The following is an 18,855-nucleotide window of genomic DNA, read 5'->3' as shown; positions in this document are numbered from 1 at the left end:
TTTTTTTTTTTCTTTCTTTTCCTCTCATTCTTACAAAAAAAGGCCGAGGTCAAACAGGAGGGAAACGAAAGGAGGAATACTCACATTACCCATTACAGAAAATAAAAAAAAGAAAAAGGTCCAAAGCATTAACAAAAGGGAGACGGTGGGGGAAACTGACACAAACGGAAACGAGAGAAAAAAAAAAGAAAAAAAAAGGGACGATAAGTTAAAGTACAGATGAAAAAGCGGCAAACACCACACCCTACAGGTATAAGTTCTTATTTCTTTCAACAGTTGGTTCAACCCACAGACACGCATACAGATACTTCCACAACGACGGAAGATAATAATAAGAAGAAAAATAAGATTGACAAGGAAATTGAGAATGTGCTTAGTCAAGATGAACTGAATCGGAGAACTGCAGTTATTTTAAAAGACGCCTTTACATCAGTAGAGGCAAAGAAGTTACTGCACCGTTCCGCAGAAGAAGAACACCATCGTTCAGACACCCTTGAGGAGTTTTTAAAGGTCTCATGGGAACGAGTGGAGGAAATCATTGAACGTAATAAAGCCCGACGGCAGATATTTGAAAATGAACTTCCTCACGCACTCACTCCAATGAATACATACATCTATTGGACTCCAGACACAGTAGCCACGCGGTATAAGTTTCCAGGTCCAAACGAGTTTGGATTCCGCTCACGTGTACCTGCCAATATCACTTATACAGATACGAATGATATGGAAAAGAAGGAAACCACTCCAACACCTCCTTTGGGTGATGAGGATAGTCATACCAACCCAGCACAAATGGATTCAACACAAACTTTTCCTTCCATACCAATCCAAAATAATATTACTACTACTAATAATAATGCTAGTAGTAATAATAGTAATAATACGAATACAAATACTATTGCTGATACGACTAGTGTTACTAGCGGTGCCGCTACTGCACCTGGAAAACACCGTGCAAAGGCGTGGACCATGACGAATAGAGATCTTCTCGACCCGTCCAAATCTCCACATTGTCTTCGACGGTTATTTGCTCCTATTTTAAGGCAAAGAGAACAACTTCCCAAATCTCTTACACTCTTGCTTAACGCCGTGCAACGTCTCCAAACAGAGCGTTTTCCTGAAATTGAGGCGATTATTGAAAAGGGATTTTTTGATATGCCGGTACATCGTTCATTTCGATCTATTTCTTCTTTTGTTTCACGCTACCTTACAGAGGCTGCGAAAGGTGAAACGGAAGAGCGGGAGTTCAGTAAAGAATATAAAGCTGAAGCCAAAAAATTAACAGACGCGTATGAAAAATTACGTCAACTAGAGGCTAAGAAAACTACATCATCTTCACGCGATAGTGCAGCAGAAGTTGTATACAGCACTCTATTAACAGAGTTACGCGAACGAAAAGAACTTCATGAACGATGTAATGAAGAAATGAAGAGTATTACAGAAGCTGCTTCTGCGGAATTAAAAGAACTAGATAGGGTTTTACAAGAATGTGATAATGATTCCCGAAAAACACTTAGCGATCTTGAAGAAAATGCCAAAAAATATATGTCAGGTTTAAATGAGGCATGTGAGCATATAAAGGCCTCAAAGGAAGAAATTCATCATATTTACCAGCGTGAACATAAACTATTACAGGATTCTATAGACTCTAAACTTTACCGTGCCAAAAAGAGTGAAGAACAACAAGAGAAAATTGCCCGTCGTATTCGGGAACTTGCAAAGGAATGGTATTCGGAACAGGTAAAATATGAAAACCTTGTTCAGGAAATTATTGAGGAACGTGTTTCCCTTCGTCAGTTAGACCTTAGTCATAATCAACTCGTCACAGAGTTAGAGGCACGAGTCTCTTCAGCGGGATTTGAGATGTTAGACTGGGTCTCTGACGCCCTTCGGCAATCTGAAGAGTGTCGAGCTCGACTCATCACAGAATGTCGACAACACATTGGACGACTAAAAACAGAAGATCATTATAGACGTTGTCGAGTGGCTGGATATATGTCTGAGAATGCGTTATATTGGTCACGCTGTTTGCAAGATCTTGCTGTCTTGTGTGAAAGTCACTATGATCTTCTCTCGGAGAAGTGTAATGCCTCTTTACAGATGCGTTATCTCCTCGCCTATGAGAAGGATCAAGTGGTAAAAGATCTGCAGTATATCCAGCAAGAAATACGTAACTTGGATACCAAATGGGCTGCCCTTGTTCCACTTCTAGAGGAGTTGGAGATGCCAGTGCCACCATTAGCACAATATGAACAAGACCCGAATTGCCTTGAATTACGTCGTCTTCTCTGCGAACTCGACAGCCACCGGCTTATTCGAGGTGTGAATGTTCGGATTGCTCCGGTGAGTGAGGAGGCACCGGCATCTACACCGGCTGACACCATTCAACCTGCTGCTTCGGATTCCAACGAATAATAAAAAGAAAAAAAAAAAACCGTATTTTCTACTCAGCTTGCAGTGGTGGTGGGTGGAGAAGTGTTACTAGAGATACCAGTGAAAGTGAATGAGAAACATACACACACACACACTCACTCACTCACACCGATTCACATGGGATCTATCTATATGGATGATGGATAATATGGATGTCATGTAGGACTATCAATGTACATTTTCAAATGCATTTTGTATTTATTCTTTGGAGTTTTTTTTTTTTTAAATTGATAAGTTACCATCAACGGTTGGCTTTTCTTTTTCTGTAATGCATTTTTATGCGGTTATTTATTTATTTATTTATTTATTTCCATATCGCTTTCTTTCTTTTTTTCTTTTTCTTTGATATTGCCTTACAATATGAGTGTAGTTGCCAGTAATTGTATCAAGAGAGAAAAACAAGGATACAAACAAGACACTCAGCAAGACTGGAGAGTAAACTGGTTTTGAAGAATGTCTCCCCTTCTTCTTCCTCCTCCTCCTCGATTATGTGCGGCCCACCCATCTAATCACTTGATGGTGCAGGAACTACTTCTGCACACAGCATTAGGTGGTCAGTACTTTACATTTGGTGAACGGCAGAGATATTTAAAACTCGCTGAACACATTGCCAAACTTCCTACTGCATGCGGTCCGGCTCTCGTTGCTGGTCTTCTCCCACGTCGTGGACCACTTAGTACACCATGGCGACACGCCGCCTCACACCGCATTGCTTATGAACGCGCCTGCCAACAGATGCGGCAAGAAAAACAACAACAAGAGCAACGACCAAAAGAAAAAGAACTGGAACTAATTAATAAGAATAATCGAGTAGAAGTTTACTATGATGACGCTCGTACACACGAAAATCGTCTTGGGGATTTACTTTCATCACATGATTTTGAAGTGGCATTAATTGGAAAATTACGTTGTGGGTCTCCTGTAGCCCCACGAGCACATTTCCTACTAACTAATAACTTGTATAAAGATCTTTCTCTTACTTCTCATGAGAAGAACGAGAAGAGTTTTGAGGAACCAAACGCAAGAGTCCTCTTTGCACGGGCAATGAAGGGTCTTGAAGCGTGTGGATATCTTAACGCAGTCGCAAGGAAAAGACTGCGGGAATACGGAATGAAAACAACACGTTATGTTTGTATTGCCAGACAACCCAGTTTTGCTCCTGATCCTCTTACATCCCACAACAACCGTGGTATGCAGGAGTTACTCTTATCATGGTCGCCGCCTTGGTGCTTTCACGTGAGGAAATTGTTTCTTACTGGCCCAGACCTATTTGTGGCACACCTAATGTTACTAGCATATGAAAAAGGTTACGAACTCTTGCAGGATGGAATGTACAAACAATCAGAAGGTATTCGTGAGTTAATTTCACTGAAAAGCGAAGAGGATATCTTTGCAACACTCCAATTGCCATACGTGCATCCGTTCCATCGTTACGCCTATTGTCGTCTTCATAACTTAATGTAGGGTCTTTAAGGGATGTTGGTGAGGGTGGTGAGGGGGGAAAGAAAAAAGAAGAATCTTTCCCTTCATTTCTCTTTATTTTTTTTATTTTTTATTTTTTTGCTATCCTCACATTTTTGATCTTGGTTTTTATTCTTGGACCAAAACCTTCCTACTCCTCCTCCTCCTCCTCCTCCTCTGGTTTTTTATTTATTTTTGCCCCTTCTTTGGAGCATACAGATAATTCCGTATTTCTTATCATCTCGAAGAATGACTTTCTGTAATATCTGCTATAAGAAGACGATCTATTTTGTTTTTCTCTACCTCTCTTGTGTATATTTCTTCCTTTTTCTTCTACCATCACACTAACAACACTAACATTAAACACCACCACCACCACTACCAAAAAAAAAGGCACTTCTTAAGAGAAAAGGGCATGTCTGTTCAGCCTCACCTGCGCAAGCTCCGCAAGCTCAAGCGTGCGAACCCTTCAGCCGAGGAGGACGGCGTTGCCAAGGCTATCTTCGACCTGGAGGCAAGCCACAAGACGCTCCGCACTCAGTTGCCGCGTTTCCACATCAACACTGTGCGCACCGTGACGAGCCCGCGCTTCAAGAAGACGGCGATGGTGGTGTTCTACCCACTGCGCTTCCTCATGCTTGTGCGCAAGATCCAGAGGACCCTGACGGCGGAGCTCGAGAAGCGCTTCCCCGGCAGCGTAGTGGTGCTTGTGGCTCAGCGCAAGATCACCAAGCGCCCCACCGACGTGTACAAGCTGCAGAAGGTGCAGCGTTCCCGCACAAGCGCGGCGGTGTTTGAGAACATCCTGAACGATCTGATTTACCCATGCGACGTTGTTGGCCGCCGCTGGCGTTGCCGCACTGACGGCAGCAAGGTGATGAAGGTCTTCTTGGACTCTCGCGACCGCAAGCGTGTGGAGTCACGCCTTCCCATCATTGCTCACGTGTACAAGCAGCTCACACACCGCGCCGTGAACTTTGGATTCATGTGGAACCCGAAGCTCCAACAGGTGTCCTCTCGGTGAGGTTCATCGAAGTGAATAGGAAGATGTCATGAGAAACTATTTCTTTTTATTTATTACTTTTCTTCAGAAAAAAAAAAAAAAAAACAAAAACAAACAAACAAACAATAATATACATATATTAGATAATTCACAGTGCTGCTGGGGTTATTTGAAGTTTCCTTTTTTTGGTGTTACTGGTTATCTTGTAAAAGAAAAGATCTTTTGCTCTTTCTTTCTTTCTTTCTTTCTTTTTCTTTTTTTCTTGTTTCTTCTCATTTTGTGAATATGTGTGGAAAGGGAGAAGGATGTCTGTTCAGCCTCACCTGCGCAAGCTCCGCAAGCTCAAGCGTGCGAACCCTTCAGCCGAGGAGGACGGCGTTGCCAAGGCTATCTTCGACCTGGAGGCAAGCCACAAGACGCTCCGCACTCAGTTGCCGCGTTTCCACATCAACACTGTGCGCACCGTGACGAGCCCGCGCTTCAAGAAGACGGCGATGGTGGTGTTCTACCCACTGCGCTTCCTCATGCTTGTGCGCAAGATCCAGAGGACCCTGACGGCGGAGCTCGAGAAGCGCTTCCCCGGCAGCGTAGTGGTGCTTGTGGCTCAGCGCAAGATCACCAAGCGCCCCACCGACGTGTACAAACTGCAGAAGGTGCAGCGTTCCCGCACAAGCGCGGCGGTGTTTGAGAACATCCTGAACGATCTGATTTACCCATGCGACGTTGTTGGCCGCCGCTGGCGTTGCCGCACTGACGGCAGCAAGGTGATGAAGGTCTTCTTGGACTCTCGCGACCGCAAGCGTGTGGAGTCACGCCTTCCCATCATTGCTCACGTGTACAAGCAGCTCACACACCGCGCCGTGAACTTTGGATTCATGTGGAACCCGAAGCTCCAACAGGTGTCCTCTCGGTAGACGTTCTAATGTGAAGAATCCTTCTATCCATATTTCATCTACTTTACGTGGTTTTTTTCTTTGATTGTTTTCAAATAAAAAAAAAAAAATAAAAAATACCCCTGTAAGTCCACAACTCGCCTATGTTGCGTGTTTGTGTGACTCTGTGTTGTTTCTCCGCTGAGGTATTGGCGGGTTTTTTTTCTTTCACTCTAGTAATTGGGATCTTTTTCCCTATCTCTCTCTATATATGTAGATATGGGTTTGTTTTTGCCCCTTTTTTTTCTTCTTCTGCTTGTTTTGTTCTTTTTTTTCTTTTGGTTTTATAGGAAATAGAGGTGTATAAAGATGCATTCGGCTGAGGATTCTATCGTTGTGGTATCCTTTGATTGTGATAGAAGTGTAGTGGTTGGATTGTCATGCGAACGTACTGAACCTACAAGATGGTTACTCGTACATGGTATTCCAATTGATGTGGGGTTATCACAGTCATTACAAACTCTTGACTCATGTGAACGGCGGCGATCACAAGCAGCAGCAGCAGTAGCATCAGTATCGTTATCATCATCAACTTCGTCATCATCATTTTTATCTAATAAGGCTGGACATAGTCTCAAAAGTGAGGCTACGGGAAGCAGTGTATGGAGTAATGGTAACGAGGAATGTATTCGTGTGGTCCGGGTAGGTTATATTCCGGATGAGGATCGCTGCTACTGCCTTCTTTTACAGTATGCTACTTCCAGTGATGCGGAACATGTGAGAGAACATCTTTTACATTCTGATTTCACTGGTAATAAAGAAACCCTATCGGAGTATGTGCAACCATTAGGTAAAGTAATGACTTTGCGATATTCAAATGAAACTGGTAGTGTCAAAAATGTATATGATAACACTACTGAAGAAATCAGTTTGGAAGAATTGTGTAGCGTGGTACGGGAAAGATTGGGTTGTACTCAAACGCAGAGTGAAAACTCTAGCAGTTGTACACGACGAATTTCTGATAAACAAGAAGGAAGTCGTTTAAATTGTTTTGCAGATGCATTAGTGCCTACAGGAGATTTTTGTTCCATTTGTCAAGAGGAAATTGCTTCTGGGAAACCCTTTATTGTAACATTGTGCAATCACGTTTTCCATTTACAGTGTCTTGGTAAACACTTGGAAGGTGTTGGTCCACTTTGCCCACTCTGCCGATTCTCCATGGCATCCTTAGAGTTAAAATGTCAAGGGTGTGGGACTCATCAGGATTTGTGGACGTGTTTGGTGTGTGGATGGGTTGGATGTGGACAGGGATACCGCAGTGATCATCTCCAGCACTTTGAGAGCACTGGACACTCTTGTGTAATGCAGAACGGCACCTCCCGTATTTGGAATCACCGTGCAAAGACATTTCTTCATCATCAACTCGCTATTGAGTTGGGATATGAAGATGATGCCAAGGCCCGTCAGGCAGCCGCAGCGGAGTCCTCTGTTTCTCATCATTTCAATAAGGAAGAAGAAAATGTGACGGCTTCATCCTATTGGCGTAGTCGTTGGTGGTGGGATGAAAAGGATGAAGAGGCGGCATTAGATTTAAATGCGGAATATGTACGGGAATATTATATGAAGGAAATGGTGAAACTCATGGATGAACAGATGGAATATTATGAAAAACGTTATGGAGGTACAGAGATGGAGCCATCAACATCATCCTCCTCTTTATCAACCTCTGCTTCTGCTTCTGCTTCTTCATCTTCATCATCGCTTGCCATTTTGTTAAGAAAGTTATTAGTGGCGGAGCAGCGACAACGCCGTAGAATTATTTCAGAATATGTGACGGACATGCGTCGAATTATGTTACATGATCAAATGTTATTTAATCGATTTGTAAAATATGAGGCAACGCGAAATCAAAGTCTACGAGAGGAGTTACTTTTACTTTCACATGCCACTCAAAATTTAAATGATCGAGTTCCTATAGTAAAATCAAACATTGAAAAAGCAACCAGACGAGGGTCACGGGAGATGGCTGTAAGAGAAGAAGAACTGAAAAAACTCCAAGAGAAACTGGAGAGTTTGTTGAAAAGCTTGGAGTAATGCAAATTTTTTTTTTTTTGTTATTATTATCTTTTTCAAATTTATTTTTATATGGTGGATTTTTTTTTTTTTTTAGTGCTTAGTTGACTTCTCTTTCTTCTTTTTTTATTATTCTTCTTCGATTGCTTGACTTTTTGGTATATTCAACGATTCGAAATATATATATATATATATATATATATATATGTGATTGACTTTTGGTTATTCACATATTACTGTTAATTTTATTTCTACGCTCATGGATGGAAATATCTTCTATTAACTCTCTTTTTTTTTTTCTATGGAATCATTTCTTTTCTTTTTAATACACCTACCTATTGAAAGAAAGAGAGACTAACAATAAAGACGGGTGGTATATACACATTCAACCACAAACAGAACAATAAAAAAAGAGAAAAAAAAATCGAAAAAGAAAGTAAAAGAACAAAAAAAAAAAAAAAAAACAGTTCTCATCATAGAATCTATTCCAATATGCCTCGTAAACAATGGTCGAAGCTCCGTTCAGATGCTGTTACCGCAGCGCACAATCCCACTGCGGATGTGTCTTATCCAAAGAGTGAATTGGTACAAAAGGCGAGTAGGACTAGTGGCGAACGGTACAAAGTAGCAGTTAACAGGGGGATTAGTAGAGATGATAACACACAAGAGAAGGAACACAGTTTACAATCACAACAGCAAGAACCTAATCAGCAGCAAGAGGATCATCAAGTATCCAGTGATGATGTGTTATCCACACGCAAACGGATTCGAATTGAGAAATCAGTAGATAGTACGCAAGATAGTAGTTCTTCAGCGAAACCTTCTGTAGTATTTACTCAAGTAGAATCTCTGCAACTGACACCACCAGTAAAGGTTAAACACCGTACAATGGATACTACTACTAATACTATTATTCCAGCTAGTAAGGATAATTCTCCTGCTCCTGCGGTTGCTGGAAATGATGGGCCTATGAAGTTGGATAATAATATCTCTCGCACAGAAGCCGAAGTCCTGCAGCAGCACGGTCCTTTAACGCAACTCAACAGTATTTACTTATCACATGGTGAAAGTAGTCATGATAGCAGTATCACCACAGAAGAGGATCCAGCAGAAGAAAAAGTAGAGGAAATGGAAGATCGTCTTCGTCGCCGTAGAGAAGAATTACTGCAGATTTCACCTGGGAAACTCGCCTTATATACACGCCTTGCAGAGTGTGGTATAGATGCAATAGATCGACCTTTTGTAACCTGTGCTGTGAAGCGAGCACAAACTGTCGTTGCAGAGTGGGCTTCAAGCTTCATGTAGAGAAAGAGAGAAAGAGAAAGAGAGAAATATAGAAATACCCTCTTTATCTTATTATTCACAGAATCACTTGATTTACCAACTTTTTATTTATTATCATTTTTACACTTCTTGTTGATTCTTTTTGCTGCCAATAGGCGAAACTGTAATTTGAACGGAATCCCTGAAACGAGGGTGACACACCTAAACAAGAAAACAAAAAAAAACTGGACGTTATAAAATCCATTGACATAAAGTAGAGTGCTTATCTGCTTCTCTATTTTTTTTTATTCTTATTTTTATTCTTTTCTTTTCTGTATACATGCGTATGTATAAGGGGAAGGAGAGAAAGAGTAAAAGAGAGGGAGTTTCTTTCTCTTTGATTTTCTCTCTCTCTCTCTCTCTCTGTGTGTGTGTCTGTGTATCTCTGTGAATGAAAGAAATGCAGGGTAGATTACTCTTTTTCTTCGGATATATTCGGAGTATGTACGAAGGTTTCTTTGGGGTCATGGTAGTACTATATGTGCTTGCCATTCTGTATAAAAACAGACAATCCCGCAGTGTGGCAGGATTATCCTGTTTGACGGTATCATCAACATCATCTTCTGCAGCTCTCTCACTGCCTGCCTTTAAGAAATTCCAGCGTAGTTTTCTGATTGTTTACTTTCTTGCTATGGCCGCTGACTGGATGCAGGGCCCATATGTATACCGTCTCTACTCACACTATGGCTTTAGTCGACAGGAGAATGGCATTCTGTTCATCGCCGGCTTTGGGGCTTCATTACTGTTTGGCACGTGGGTTGGACCTTTTACCGATATGTGTGGACGACGTAAGGCTTGTGTGATGTATGGTGTGATCTACACACTTAGTTGTGCGACAAAACACGTCAACCACTTTTGGGTACTTATCGTAGGAAGACTGTTGGGTGGAGTGGCCACATCATTGCTGTGGTCAGCGTTTGAGAGTTGGATGATTAGTGAACACTACACACGTGGATATGATGCGGCTTCACTCAGCCACACTTTTTCACTCATGAGTACAGGGAATGGATTGGTAGCGGTGGTTTCTGGGCTTGTAGCGCAGTGGGCTGCGGATACTTTTCAACACCCTGTTGCCCCATTTGATGTGAGTGCTATTCTACTCTTACTTTGTATGGCTCTTATACTTATGCAGTGGTCGGAAAACTACGGTAGTGTGCAAACAAGTATTTTTGGACAAATGCGAGAAGCAGCTATGGTGGTACATCGTGATAGTCGAGTGGCTCTTACTGGTTTACAACAATCTTTGTTTGAAGCTGGTATGTATGCTTTTATATTTCTCTGGACACCTGTATTGGAGTCTGATGGGGATGTTCCACATGGAATTGTTTTTGCATCTTTTATGGTGGCTGTGAGTTTGGGTGGAATGTTGTTTAACCTGCAGCTGGAGCGGGTTGTGGGGTGTATGCCGGTAGTTTACACACTTGCTGCTATTACTATGCTGGTGCCTGCCTTTGCAAATACCAGATTTCTCAAAATGATAGCGTTAACATCTTTTGAGGTGGTGGTGGGTTTCTTTTGGCCTTGCATTGCAACCCTGCGGGCGGCGTATATTCCAGAGGAGTATCGGGCATCTGTGATGAATCTCTTTAGAGCCCCATTGAATGGTATTGTCTGTTTTCTTCTTTACTTTCAGGGATACATGGGGCTACAGATAATATTTTTCCTTTCCTCACTACTTCATGTGGGAGCGGCGTTGAGTGCGATAAGACTCAGTTCGTTGGCAAAGCGACACGCAGCAGATGTATAAATAGTAGTGGTATGTAATATCAGAAGCCTTGCTATTTTCATATTATATATATATATATATATATATATATATATATATAAATAATATGAATCTCTGCGTTGATATTTTTCTTTTCTTATTGCACTCTCTCAACTTCTACGATGTGGTTGAAATGTGGAGTTTCTTGTGGTGAGGAATGGTTATATTAGCAAAAACATTTTTTTGTTTTTATATTTTTAAATTTTTGTTTTTGCATTTATTGTTGTTGATATCGTAGTTATTAATAATAATAATAAAAGGGGAAGAATAACTGATATTACTGTTATCATCATGTATCTGCGTTTTGTTTTCTTTTTTTATTTCTCTTCTGTTAAGGTACACTCTTTGATAAGGGGCGAAGGTTCAGAGGAAAACCGAAAAAAGAAAAAAAAAGGAAGCTGATCAACCAGCAAGAACAAAAGTCAAAAAAAAAAAAAAAAGCAAAGGAGAACAACAGCAGCAAACAAAAGGAAGTGTAAGAAAATAATAATTCAATAAAACAAGATCATCAAAAAAAAAAAGAAAAAAACAAGCAAATAAAGAAACCGAAGGAAACTAAGACACGAAACACAACAAGATATAGATCTATACATCCATACATACATCTGATAAACTAGAGAACGAAAGCAAGAAAAAGAAAAGAAGAAATAAATAAATAAATAAAGAAAAGACCCCTTTACGTTAAGAGATTCTCATTATGCCGTTAAGTGATGTCTCTCCAGTCCACGACGCCCTTCTCATTGTCGACATGCAAAACGACTTTGTGCGGCCCGATGGCGCCTTGGCAGTTCCCGCCGCCCCGGAGGTGATTCCCGTCATTAATGAGATCTGCCGCCGCCGCTCATTTCGCGCGGTGGTCCTCACAAAAGATTGGCACCCACCCGATCACTGTTCCTTCCGCAGATCCAACAACAACAATAATAATAAAGATAATAATAATGATAATAATAATAATAATGGTGGGCCGTGGCCGCCTCACTGTGTGCGGGGCACGCCGGGGGCCGAACTGCACGCCGATCTGCAGACCGCCGCCGCCACGCACATCATCCACAAGGGCGTCAGTGCCGCGGCGGAGAGTTATTCCGCGTTTGCGGATGAGTGCGGCACGACGACAGGACTGGCCGCGTTGCTGCGGGGCTTAAGTGTGCGGCGTGTGTGGATCTGCGGTGTGGCCTACGAGTATTGTGTGTACTTCACCGCCCGGGATGCGGTGCGGGCGGGATTTGAAGTTGTGGTGCTGCAGGACGCGACGCGGGCGGTGGACACAACAGTCGTGCCGGCGCGAATGTTGGAATTGCAGCGGGAGGGAGTTGTGCATGTGAACAGCGGTGTGCTCGCAGAGGCGTGTCCATCGGCGTGTGCGTGTGAGGACTGCTGTTGCAATAACGATGATCAGAACGGCAATATCAATGATGCTCCTTGTAAATGTACACTTAACACTGATATGATGTGTAAGACGGCAATGACGACAGCAACGACAGCGGCGACGGTTCGTACTTCTCTCCCATCTTGAGCAGAATAGCGTGTGATTTCCTTTTTTTTTTGGGTTTTCTTTCTTTCTTTCTTTGGTTTTTTTTTTTCTCCCTCTTCTTTTCTCTCCGTAGGCCTTTATTTTTCTGTTTTTTTTTTTCTCCTTTTTGTTCGTGTGGTTCTTATTATTATTGTTATTATTCTCTTTCTACTTGCCGCTATTTATTTATTTTTCACTGTCTGCAGGTTCTCTACGTCTTTTTTTTTTTCTTCCTTGTACAAGAATATCTGTACTCTACGTTGATCAAAATCATTGCTTCGGTGGGATTTCTCTTCTCTATAAATGTACTTCTCTCTCTGTGTGAGTATATATATATATATATATATATATATATATGCAACACACAGTAACATTGGCCTTAATTCTGTAGCCTAATATGGATGTGTGTGAATTACCGCAAAGTAAATGGAAAACATTGATTATTGACATCAACGTAACAGTGATTGTTCGCGACATTGCGAAAGAAAAAAAATAAGAAGGAAAACAATTCAAAAGAAGATATAACTAACTAATTTCCCTTTTTTCTCTTTATTATTATTATTATTTTTTTTTTGAATTCTCGACCTCTAGTCTTCAAGGACCCTAGCGTAAAGAAGAAAGCAAATAAGAAAAAAAAAAATCACAAGAGTGTCAGAAAAGCAAGGGAGAAGCATATAAAGAAAGAAAGGAAGAGAAAGTAGAAGTTAGTGGGGGAAGAAAGGCAGAAGATAGGCTTTCCCACTACTACTACTATTATTATTATTACTATCACTATTACTACGGTTACCACTATTATCATCAGTACCGCCGTTTTTTCTTCAGCGTTGCTACCACAATCACCATTATTATTATTATTATTACTCTCTCTTCCTCTTTGAAAAACTGAAGAACTTATTTCTACGTGTTTTGCACTCCATGTCATCAGAGGGACCGCCGACAACAGTGCCCACTGCCCCCACTGCTTGCAGTGAGGTGGAGGGGGGCAATAAAAATACTGCACCGACGGAACCAACAACAACAACAAAAACTGCAGTAGAAACAACAAAAACAACGCCTGCAGTAGAAACAACAAAAACAACGCCTGCAGTGACAGCAGCTCCACCAGCAACGACACCTGCGGTAGCAACTGTTGCAACAGTGGCGGCAACAACAACAGCGGCAGCAGCACCAACAGCATCTGCAGTAGAAACAACAAAAGCATCGGCAGTGACAGCATCAGCATCAGCATCAGCACCAACAACAACAACAACGACAACAGCGACAACAACAGCGACAACAGCGGCTGCTACAAAACCGGCAGCAGAGGCTTCTTCAACGGTGTCTTCGCAGACAGTGGGTGCCCATGAGGTATCATCAAAGAAAAATGCACCTGAAGAGAAAGCGAACGGAGTGCGTGAGCAGACTGGTGTACCTGCAGCAAAGGAGGGATTAGTGGTAGATACACCAATTGTAGTATCATCACCGAAGCCAAATCTAAATGCCAACGCGGAGTCCTTTACACCAGTTTCTGCGAGCCTGCAAAGATCTTTAGGTACTTATCCCGTAACCCCCAACCGAAAGGTGTCGAATACGACGAACAGGAGTGAGATGCGTGGGAGTACGTCGAGAAATATTCAGCATGGGCCGCCGCTCCCCCCACCGCCGCCGCCGCCGCCGATGTACCCGGCCTCCATGATGTTGCCGGCCCTCATTCCAAACATGCCGCCGCCCCCGCCGCCCCCACCGCCGCCGTCAGCGACGCCGTTTTTTGTGCCGCCGCCGGGGATGCAACCGCCGCCGTCGCCGCTGATGCCGCACTTCGTGCCGAACCTCGCGGGAGTCCCGCCGCCGCCGCCGCCGCCGCCTTTTATGCCGCCGCCTCCCCCGCCATCGTGTGGAGGGCCCATGTCGTTTCCCGGGCCCATTGGCGTTGCCATGTCATCTATGTTAATGGCAAAGGGACCGGATGCCTCTTTATTGTCTTCTGTATTTCCAAATGGATCGATGGGACCACCACCGCCACCGCCACCAACCGCCATGCCACCTCCACCACTGCAACAGCAGCAACTTCAACAATTAGGTCTTGTTCCACAACCACAAGGTGTGCGTGTAAGTGTTGGTAATGCCACTTTGGCAGCACTGGTGTCAAAGGAACCACCCAAGTTCTCCTGTGTGTTACTTTCTGGTATTCCTGGTGTTGGGAAGACAACAATGGGTCGAGAATTGGTTAGTGAATTAAAGAGGGATGGACTCGGATGGGTCTTCTTTTCAGGAGCTGATTTTCTCGCAGGAACAACTGCAAAACGACCAGCATGGGAGACTACAAAGGAGGTATTTGATGCTCTTCAAAAACGTCTTGATGAACTTCTTGAGCAACAAAAGAATGAACGAAATGTTAAAGGACTTGTTATTGACAAAAATGTGAAAAGTATTGAAGATATTTATTATCTTGCTGCTTTGCTCAAGGCTCGACAAATTCCTTTTGTTGGCATTGTAGGCATGGAGGCAGAAAATGATGATGTACTTTTGAAACGTATGGGTGGTGGTGAAGAACTTCGTGAAAAGTTAAAATATCACCGTGTTATTCATGCTAGAGTTCGTGCCCTAGCCAAAAGAGCAGGAATGTATCGTGAGATTGATGCAACGAAATCTATGGAAGAAGTATTAAATTCACTTCGTACAATGGTACTTGGATGTTGTGCACAGCCACCACAACGTGGTATACGAATAGACCTTTATGGTGATTCTACGGCAACTGCTATGGTGGATAATCATACCGAGTTCTGTGATGTACTGACAAAACTCTTTGATCTTGTTCAAACTACAAAAGGATTAGTTCCACATTACCCCGGAACGGCTGATTTTACACCGTTTTCAACGCGGGAAATGACTGAAAAGAATCGTGTTTCCACTATTAAGTCCGGTTATGGTGTTCGTCGTTTAAACAGTGGTGGTCGTCACTTATTACTCTACCATAATGGAAGTCTACATCTTATTCCAACACACCTCAAGGCAGTACTTCGAATGCCGGAAAAGGCATGGTTGGGGAGCAAATTAGATACTGTTGGTTCTTTTGTACTTGAGGGTGATTTGGTTCGACTTAATAAGGATCGTTCTGGGGAGAAATTTTTGGTCTTTGATGCCCTATTTTGGAGTAATGCAGAACACCCAGAAACGAATGAAGTGATGCGTATGAACTGGGCAGAAAGACAGGCATTTCTTGCTACTCATTTACCTGCAGAAAAGAATGCCGTTTTTCCTTCTGGTACGAACTGCATTGTGGTACATCAAGCAACTGTTAAACTTGAGGAAATTCGTGAAATGCTGGAAAGCAGTGATTACCCAAGTGAGGGAATTGTATTTCAGCCTATTCATGCCGTAAATACATATGAAAAGGTATATGTATGGCGTCCACCATCCAGCATTACGGTTGATTTCCGTATTGGTGCTTTAAAGAGTACTACAACAGATATGATCGTTTCAGATGGCAGTATAAAAGAGGGAGATGGCGTCGTAACGAGTAGCATCAACAGTCCCTCATCCACTTCTCATTTTCAACAGCAACAACAACAGCAGCAACAACAGCAGCGCTTGTCTAGTGTACTTTCTTTAGGTCAAAGTGTTTCAAGTCAGGGAGGTCTTGGTCGAAGTGTGTGTCAAGATAATATTCCCACACGAACCTTTGAACTTGAGGTATATGATAAGTATGAAAAGGAATATACACAATTTGAAGATGGTACTGTTGAGGTAAGAAATCCAGATGTAGTGGAGGGTTGCATTTGTTCCTGTGTGCTGGCGGATGAAAAGAAACACACATGGACGTTTGAACGTATTCGTTATGATGCCCTTCGTCCAGCGTACAAGCGTGATGTAGTCACATTACTGGAAAACTGTATTATTCCAAAGGCTAAACTCATACACTGGCTTGAACATGAGAAGATTATTCCCCCCGCCCCAGGAAATACACCACCCATGCAGCCCATCATTCCAGGATCTGCAACACCAAAATCCACCGCAACACCAACAGGAACTCAAACACATCATGGAATTGGTCTTCCAACATATGCCAGTGCTGTGATGATGCAGCATGGTGGAATTCCAGGAACTGTGCCTATGCATATGCCTCCACCACCACCCGTAACAGAGAAGAGTGGATATCAAACTATGTTTCCACGAACTTCACCTAACAGGATGTCAAGTTCTCAGAATTCTGTTATGGCGGCACTCGCAGATCCTGTTTACAAAATACATGGTCCAATGAATGCGGCTACGGAACCTCGTACAAAGACGCCTCATACTAAACCTTCTTCAACTGGAGATGTACAGCCTCTCTCCACATTGGAACTGTTAACAACAATGGTCCCATCTGTGCACATTGTTCGTACGGATAGCACAAGTGAAAAGCATAAAAGTAATCAAAAGGACCATTCACGCCAGCAACGTGATCGTAGCGAACAACATGGAGGACGTTCAATGGATGAGAAGGGAGGAGATGAAAAGGGAGGCAACAGTAAAAAATCATCACGTCATAACAAGACACATCAGAGTGGTGGTCAAGGGAATACAGAAGTTCCAGCCAACTGTGCGCAGTGTTCTAAGAAGCAACAGCCGGAGGATCTTCGCCTTGACAAGCGAGATCAGAATTACTACTGCTATGGCTGTTGGGCGAAACTAGGTTGGGAGTTCTGTCGAGAGTGTAATGAGTTCAAGGAGGGTTATCGTGAGCGAACACGGCGCCGTGTGGGGGACTTCTACTGCAATGACTGTTGGGCCTCCTTCAATAAAGACGGCAACGGCGATAAGAAGCGGGCGGATCGCGCCTCTAAACAGAAGAATGACGCCCCGCAGCAGAAACAGCAGGACGGGGAGCCGCACACAACAACAACAACAACAGCGGCAGATGTCGTTTCCAACGAAGTAGGCGAGAAGAGTGAGAGCGCACGGCGGCGAAGGGCGCAGAAGAAACCGCAGAATAAAAAGAAAAAGAAGTCAGCGGGAGACTCCGCCGGTGATCTCCACAACGCGGAGGAGGGAGGAGCCCCTCACAGTGAATCGAAGCGGGAGGGGCCGGCGGGTGGAAAACAGAAGGGGCGGAGTAGAAGAAACGAGAAGCGAAGTCAATCCGGGCCAAAAGAGATGATGATTGCAGAGAGGCCGGAGTCCCAGAATGATGTTCCAAACGATGTGAATGTTCCAGTTGAGTAAATTTTTTCTTTTTTTTCTTTTTTTCTTTGTTTTTCATTTTTTTCATTTTTTATTTTATTTTAAATCTTTCCTTTTTCTTTTTTTTTTTGTTTTTTTTTTTCATTTTTTTATTATCTTTCTCTTTACTTTTATCTATCTTTATTGAATAAAGGAATGAATGATCAAAAATAATTGTTGATTGTAATGTTGTTATTGTGTTTGTGTGTGTTGGGAGAGTAATGTTGTTGTAGGCGCTTTTTTTTTCGATCGGAATAAATGATGTGGATTAACGTGTATGTATGTATGTTTGTTTGTTGCTCTGTATGCATATATATATATATATATATATATATATATATATATATTTATTATTATTATTATTATTATTATTATTATTATTATTATTATTATTATTATTATTATTATTATTATTATTATTATTATTTTGGTCTCTCTCTCTCTCTCTCTCTTTCTCTCTTTCTATCCCTTTAATTTTACTCTGCAGCCATCTACACTCTCTTGCACACAACTTCTATTCTCTATTTCAGTTTTCATCCCTCCGCGGACTTTTTCTTTAACTTTTTTTTTCTCTCCCATCTTTTCGGAACGGCAGAAAGCCGTATTTTATTATTATTATTATTATTATTATTATTATTTCTGTTTTTCGTTTTGTACTTGATTATTCTATCTTTTTTCTTTTTTTAAAAAAAAGAAATCTATATATGGAGCATAAGAGAGAAAAAACAAAAAAGAAATAAATAAACAGATGATGATAATAATGAAAAAGAACAAAAAAAAAAAAAAGAAAGGGAGGGATTGAGAGGTTTCTGAAGGGAAAAAGAAAGAAAGAAAGAAAAGATAATAAAGAGATGGTACTTTTCTCTGCAATGATGATGATGATGATATCATTTGCGTTTTTTTCTTTTTTAGTTCTTTCTCCATTCTCACTTCTCCTCTAATCTCTCCAACAGAGAATAATGAGAGAGAAGAGAAAAGAGAAAAGGAGAAAAGAGAAAAAGAGAGGATCGCATCTATTTGCAAGTATAGGGGCAATCTCATTTGTGTAGACTACATTGGGAGACTGTATACATTATATTGGGATGAGCAGAGAGAAAGGGAGAATAAGAACAAGAACAAAAAAAGAAAAGACTTGAAGGAAAGTTTTTTTTTTTTTTTTTTTTTTTTTTTTACTGAGAAGAGAGAAAGAAATGATGACGACGAAAAAAGAAAAAAAGTAAAAAGAAAGAAATGT

At 41.9% G+C, this 18,855-nt stretch overlaps 9 protein-coding genes across 9 annotated transcripts; all 9 read left to right on the top strand.

Moving 5' to 3' along the window:
- Nucleotides 1–219: 219 nt before the first annotated feature.
- Nucleotides 220–2,415, top strand: TM35_000062160 (uncharacterized protein; the record flags this gene model as incomplete). Its single annotated transcript, XM_029023253.1, has 1 exon — nucleotides 220–2,415. The coding sequence occupies one exon, from the start codon at nucleotides 220–222 to the stop codon at nucleotides 2,413–2,415; it is 2,196 nt and encodes a 731-aa protein (XP_028885277.1).
- A 534-nt stretch (nucleotides 2,416–2,949) lies between these two features.
- TM35_000062150 (uncharacterized protein) lies at nucleotides 2,950–3,897 on the top strand (the record flags this gene model as incomplete). Its single annotated transcript, XM_029023252.1, has 1 exon — nucleotides 2,950–3,897. The coding sequence occupies one exon, from the start codon at nucleotides 2,950–2,952 to the stop codon at nucleotides 3,895–3,897; it is 948 nt and encodes a 315-aa protein (XP_028885276.1).
- A 412-nt stretch (nucleotides 3,898–4,309) lies between these two features.
- Nucleotides 4,310–4,918, top strand: TM35_000062140 (putative ribosomal protein S7; the record flags this gene model as incomplete). Its single annotated transcript, XM_029023251.1, has 1 exon — nucleotides 4,310–4,918. The coding sequence occupies one exon, from the start codon at nucleotides 4,310–4,312 to the stop codon at nucleotides 4,916–4,918; it is 609 nt and encodes a 202-aa protein (XP_028885275.1).
- Nucleotides 4,919–5,202: 284 nt separating this feature from the next.
- Nucleotides 5,203–5,811, top strand: TM35_000062130 (putative ribosomal protein S7; the record flags this gene model as incomplete). The annotated part of the gene is made up of 1 exon (XM_029023250.1): nucleotides 5,203–5,811. The coding sequence occupies one exon, from the start codon at nucleotides 5,203–5,205 to the stop codon at nucleotides 5,809–5,811; it is 609 nt and encodes a 202-aa protein (XP_028885274.1).
- A 327-nt stretch (nucleotides 5,812–6,138) lies between these two features.
- TM35_000062120 (BRCA1-associated protein) lies at nucleotides 6,139–7,863 on the top strand (the record flags this gene model as incomplete). Its single annotated transcript, XM_029023249.1, has 1 exon — nucleotides 6,139–7,863. One exon carries the CDS (start codon nucleotides 6,139–6,141, stop codon nucleotides 7,861–7,863), a length of 1,725 nt encoding a protein of 574 aa, XP_028885273.1.
- A 471-nt stretch (nucleotides 7,864–8,334) lies between these two features.
- TM35_000062110 (uncharacterized protein) lies at nucleotides 8,335–9,147 on the top strand (the record flags this gene model as incomplete). Its single annotated transcript, XM_029023248.1, has 1 exon — nucleotides 8,335–9,147. The coding sequence occupies one exon, from the start codon at nucleotides 8,335–8,337 to the stop codon at nucleotides 9,145–9,147; it is 813 nt and encodes a 270-aa protein (XP_028885272.1).
- Nucleotides 9,148–9,631: 484 nt separating this feature from the next.
- On the top strand, nucleotides 9,632–10,912 carry TM35_000062100 (putative molybdate-anion transporter-like; the record flags this gene model as incomplete). The annotated part of the gene is made up of 1 exon (XM_029023247.1): nucleotides 9,632–10,912. The coding sequence occupies one exon, from the start codon at nucleotides 9,632–9,634 to the stop codon at nucleotides 10,910–10,912; it is 1,281 nt and encodes a 426-aa protein (XP_028885271.1).
- A 715-nt stretch (nucleotides 10,913–11,627) lies between these two features.
- Nucleotides 11,628–12,443, top strand: TM35_000062090 (putative pyrazinamidase/nicotinamidase; the record flags this gene model as incomplete). The annotated part of the gene is made up of 1 exon (XM_029023246.1): nucleotides 11,628–12,443. One exon carries the CDS (start codon nucleotides 11,628–11,630, stop codon nucleotides 12,441–12,443), a length of 816 nt encoding a protein of 271 aa, XP_028885270.1.
- A 912-nt stretch (nucleotides 12,444–13,355) lies between these two features.
- TM35_000062080 (uncharacterized protein) lies at nucleotides 13,356–17,624 on the top strand (the record flags this gene model as incomplete). The annotated part of the gene is made up of 1 exon (XM_029023245.1): nucleotides 13,356–17,624. The coding sequence occupies one exon, from the start codon at nucleotides 13,356–13,358 to the stop codon at nucleotides 17,622–17,624; it is 4,269 nt and encodes a 1,422-aa protein (XP_028885269.1).
- Nucleotides 17,625–18,855: the final 1,231 nt, after the last annotated feature.

Source organism: Trypanosoma theileri (assembly GCF_002087225.1).
Source record: "Trypanosoma theileri isolate Edinburgh chromosome Unknown TM35_Tth_6_V1, whole genome shotgun sequence".
In the NCBI taxonomy this organism is placed as follows: domain Eukaryota; phylum Euglenozoa; class Kinetoplastea; order Trypanosomatida; family Trypanosomatidae; genus Trypanosoma; species Trypanosoma theileri.
The sequence above is the reverse complement of the archived record's forward strand: the minus strand, read 5'-3'. Positions and strand labels throughout refer to the sequence as shown.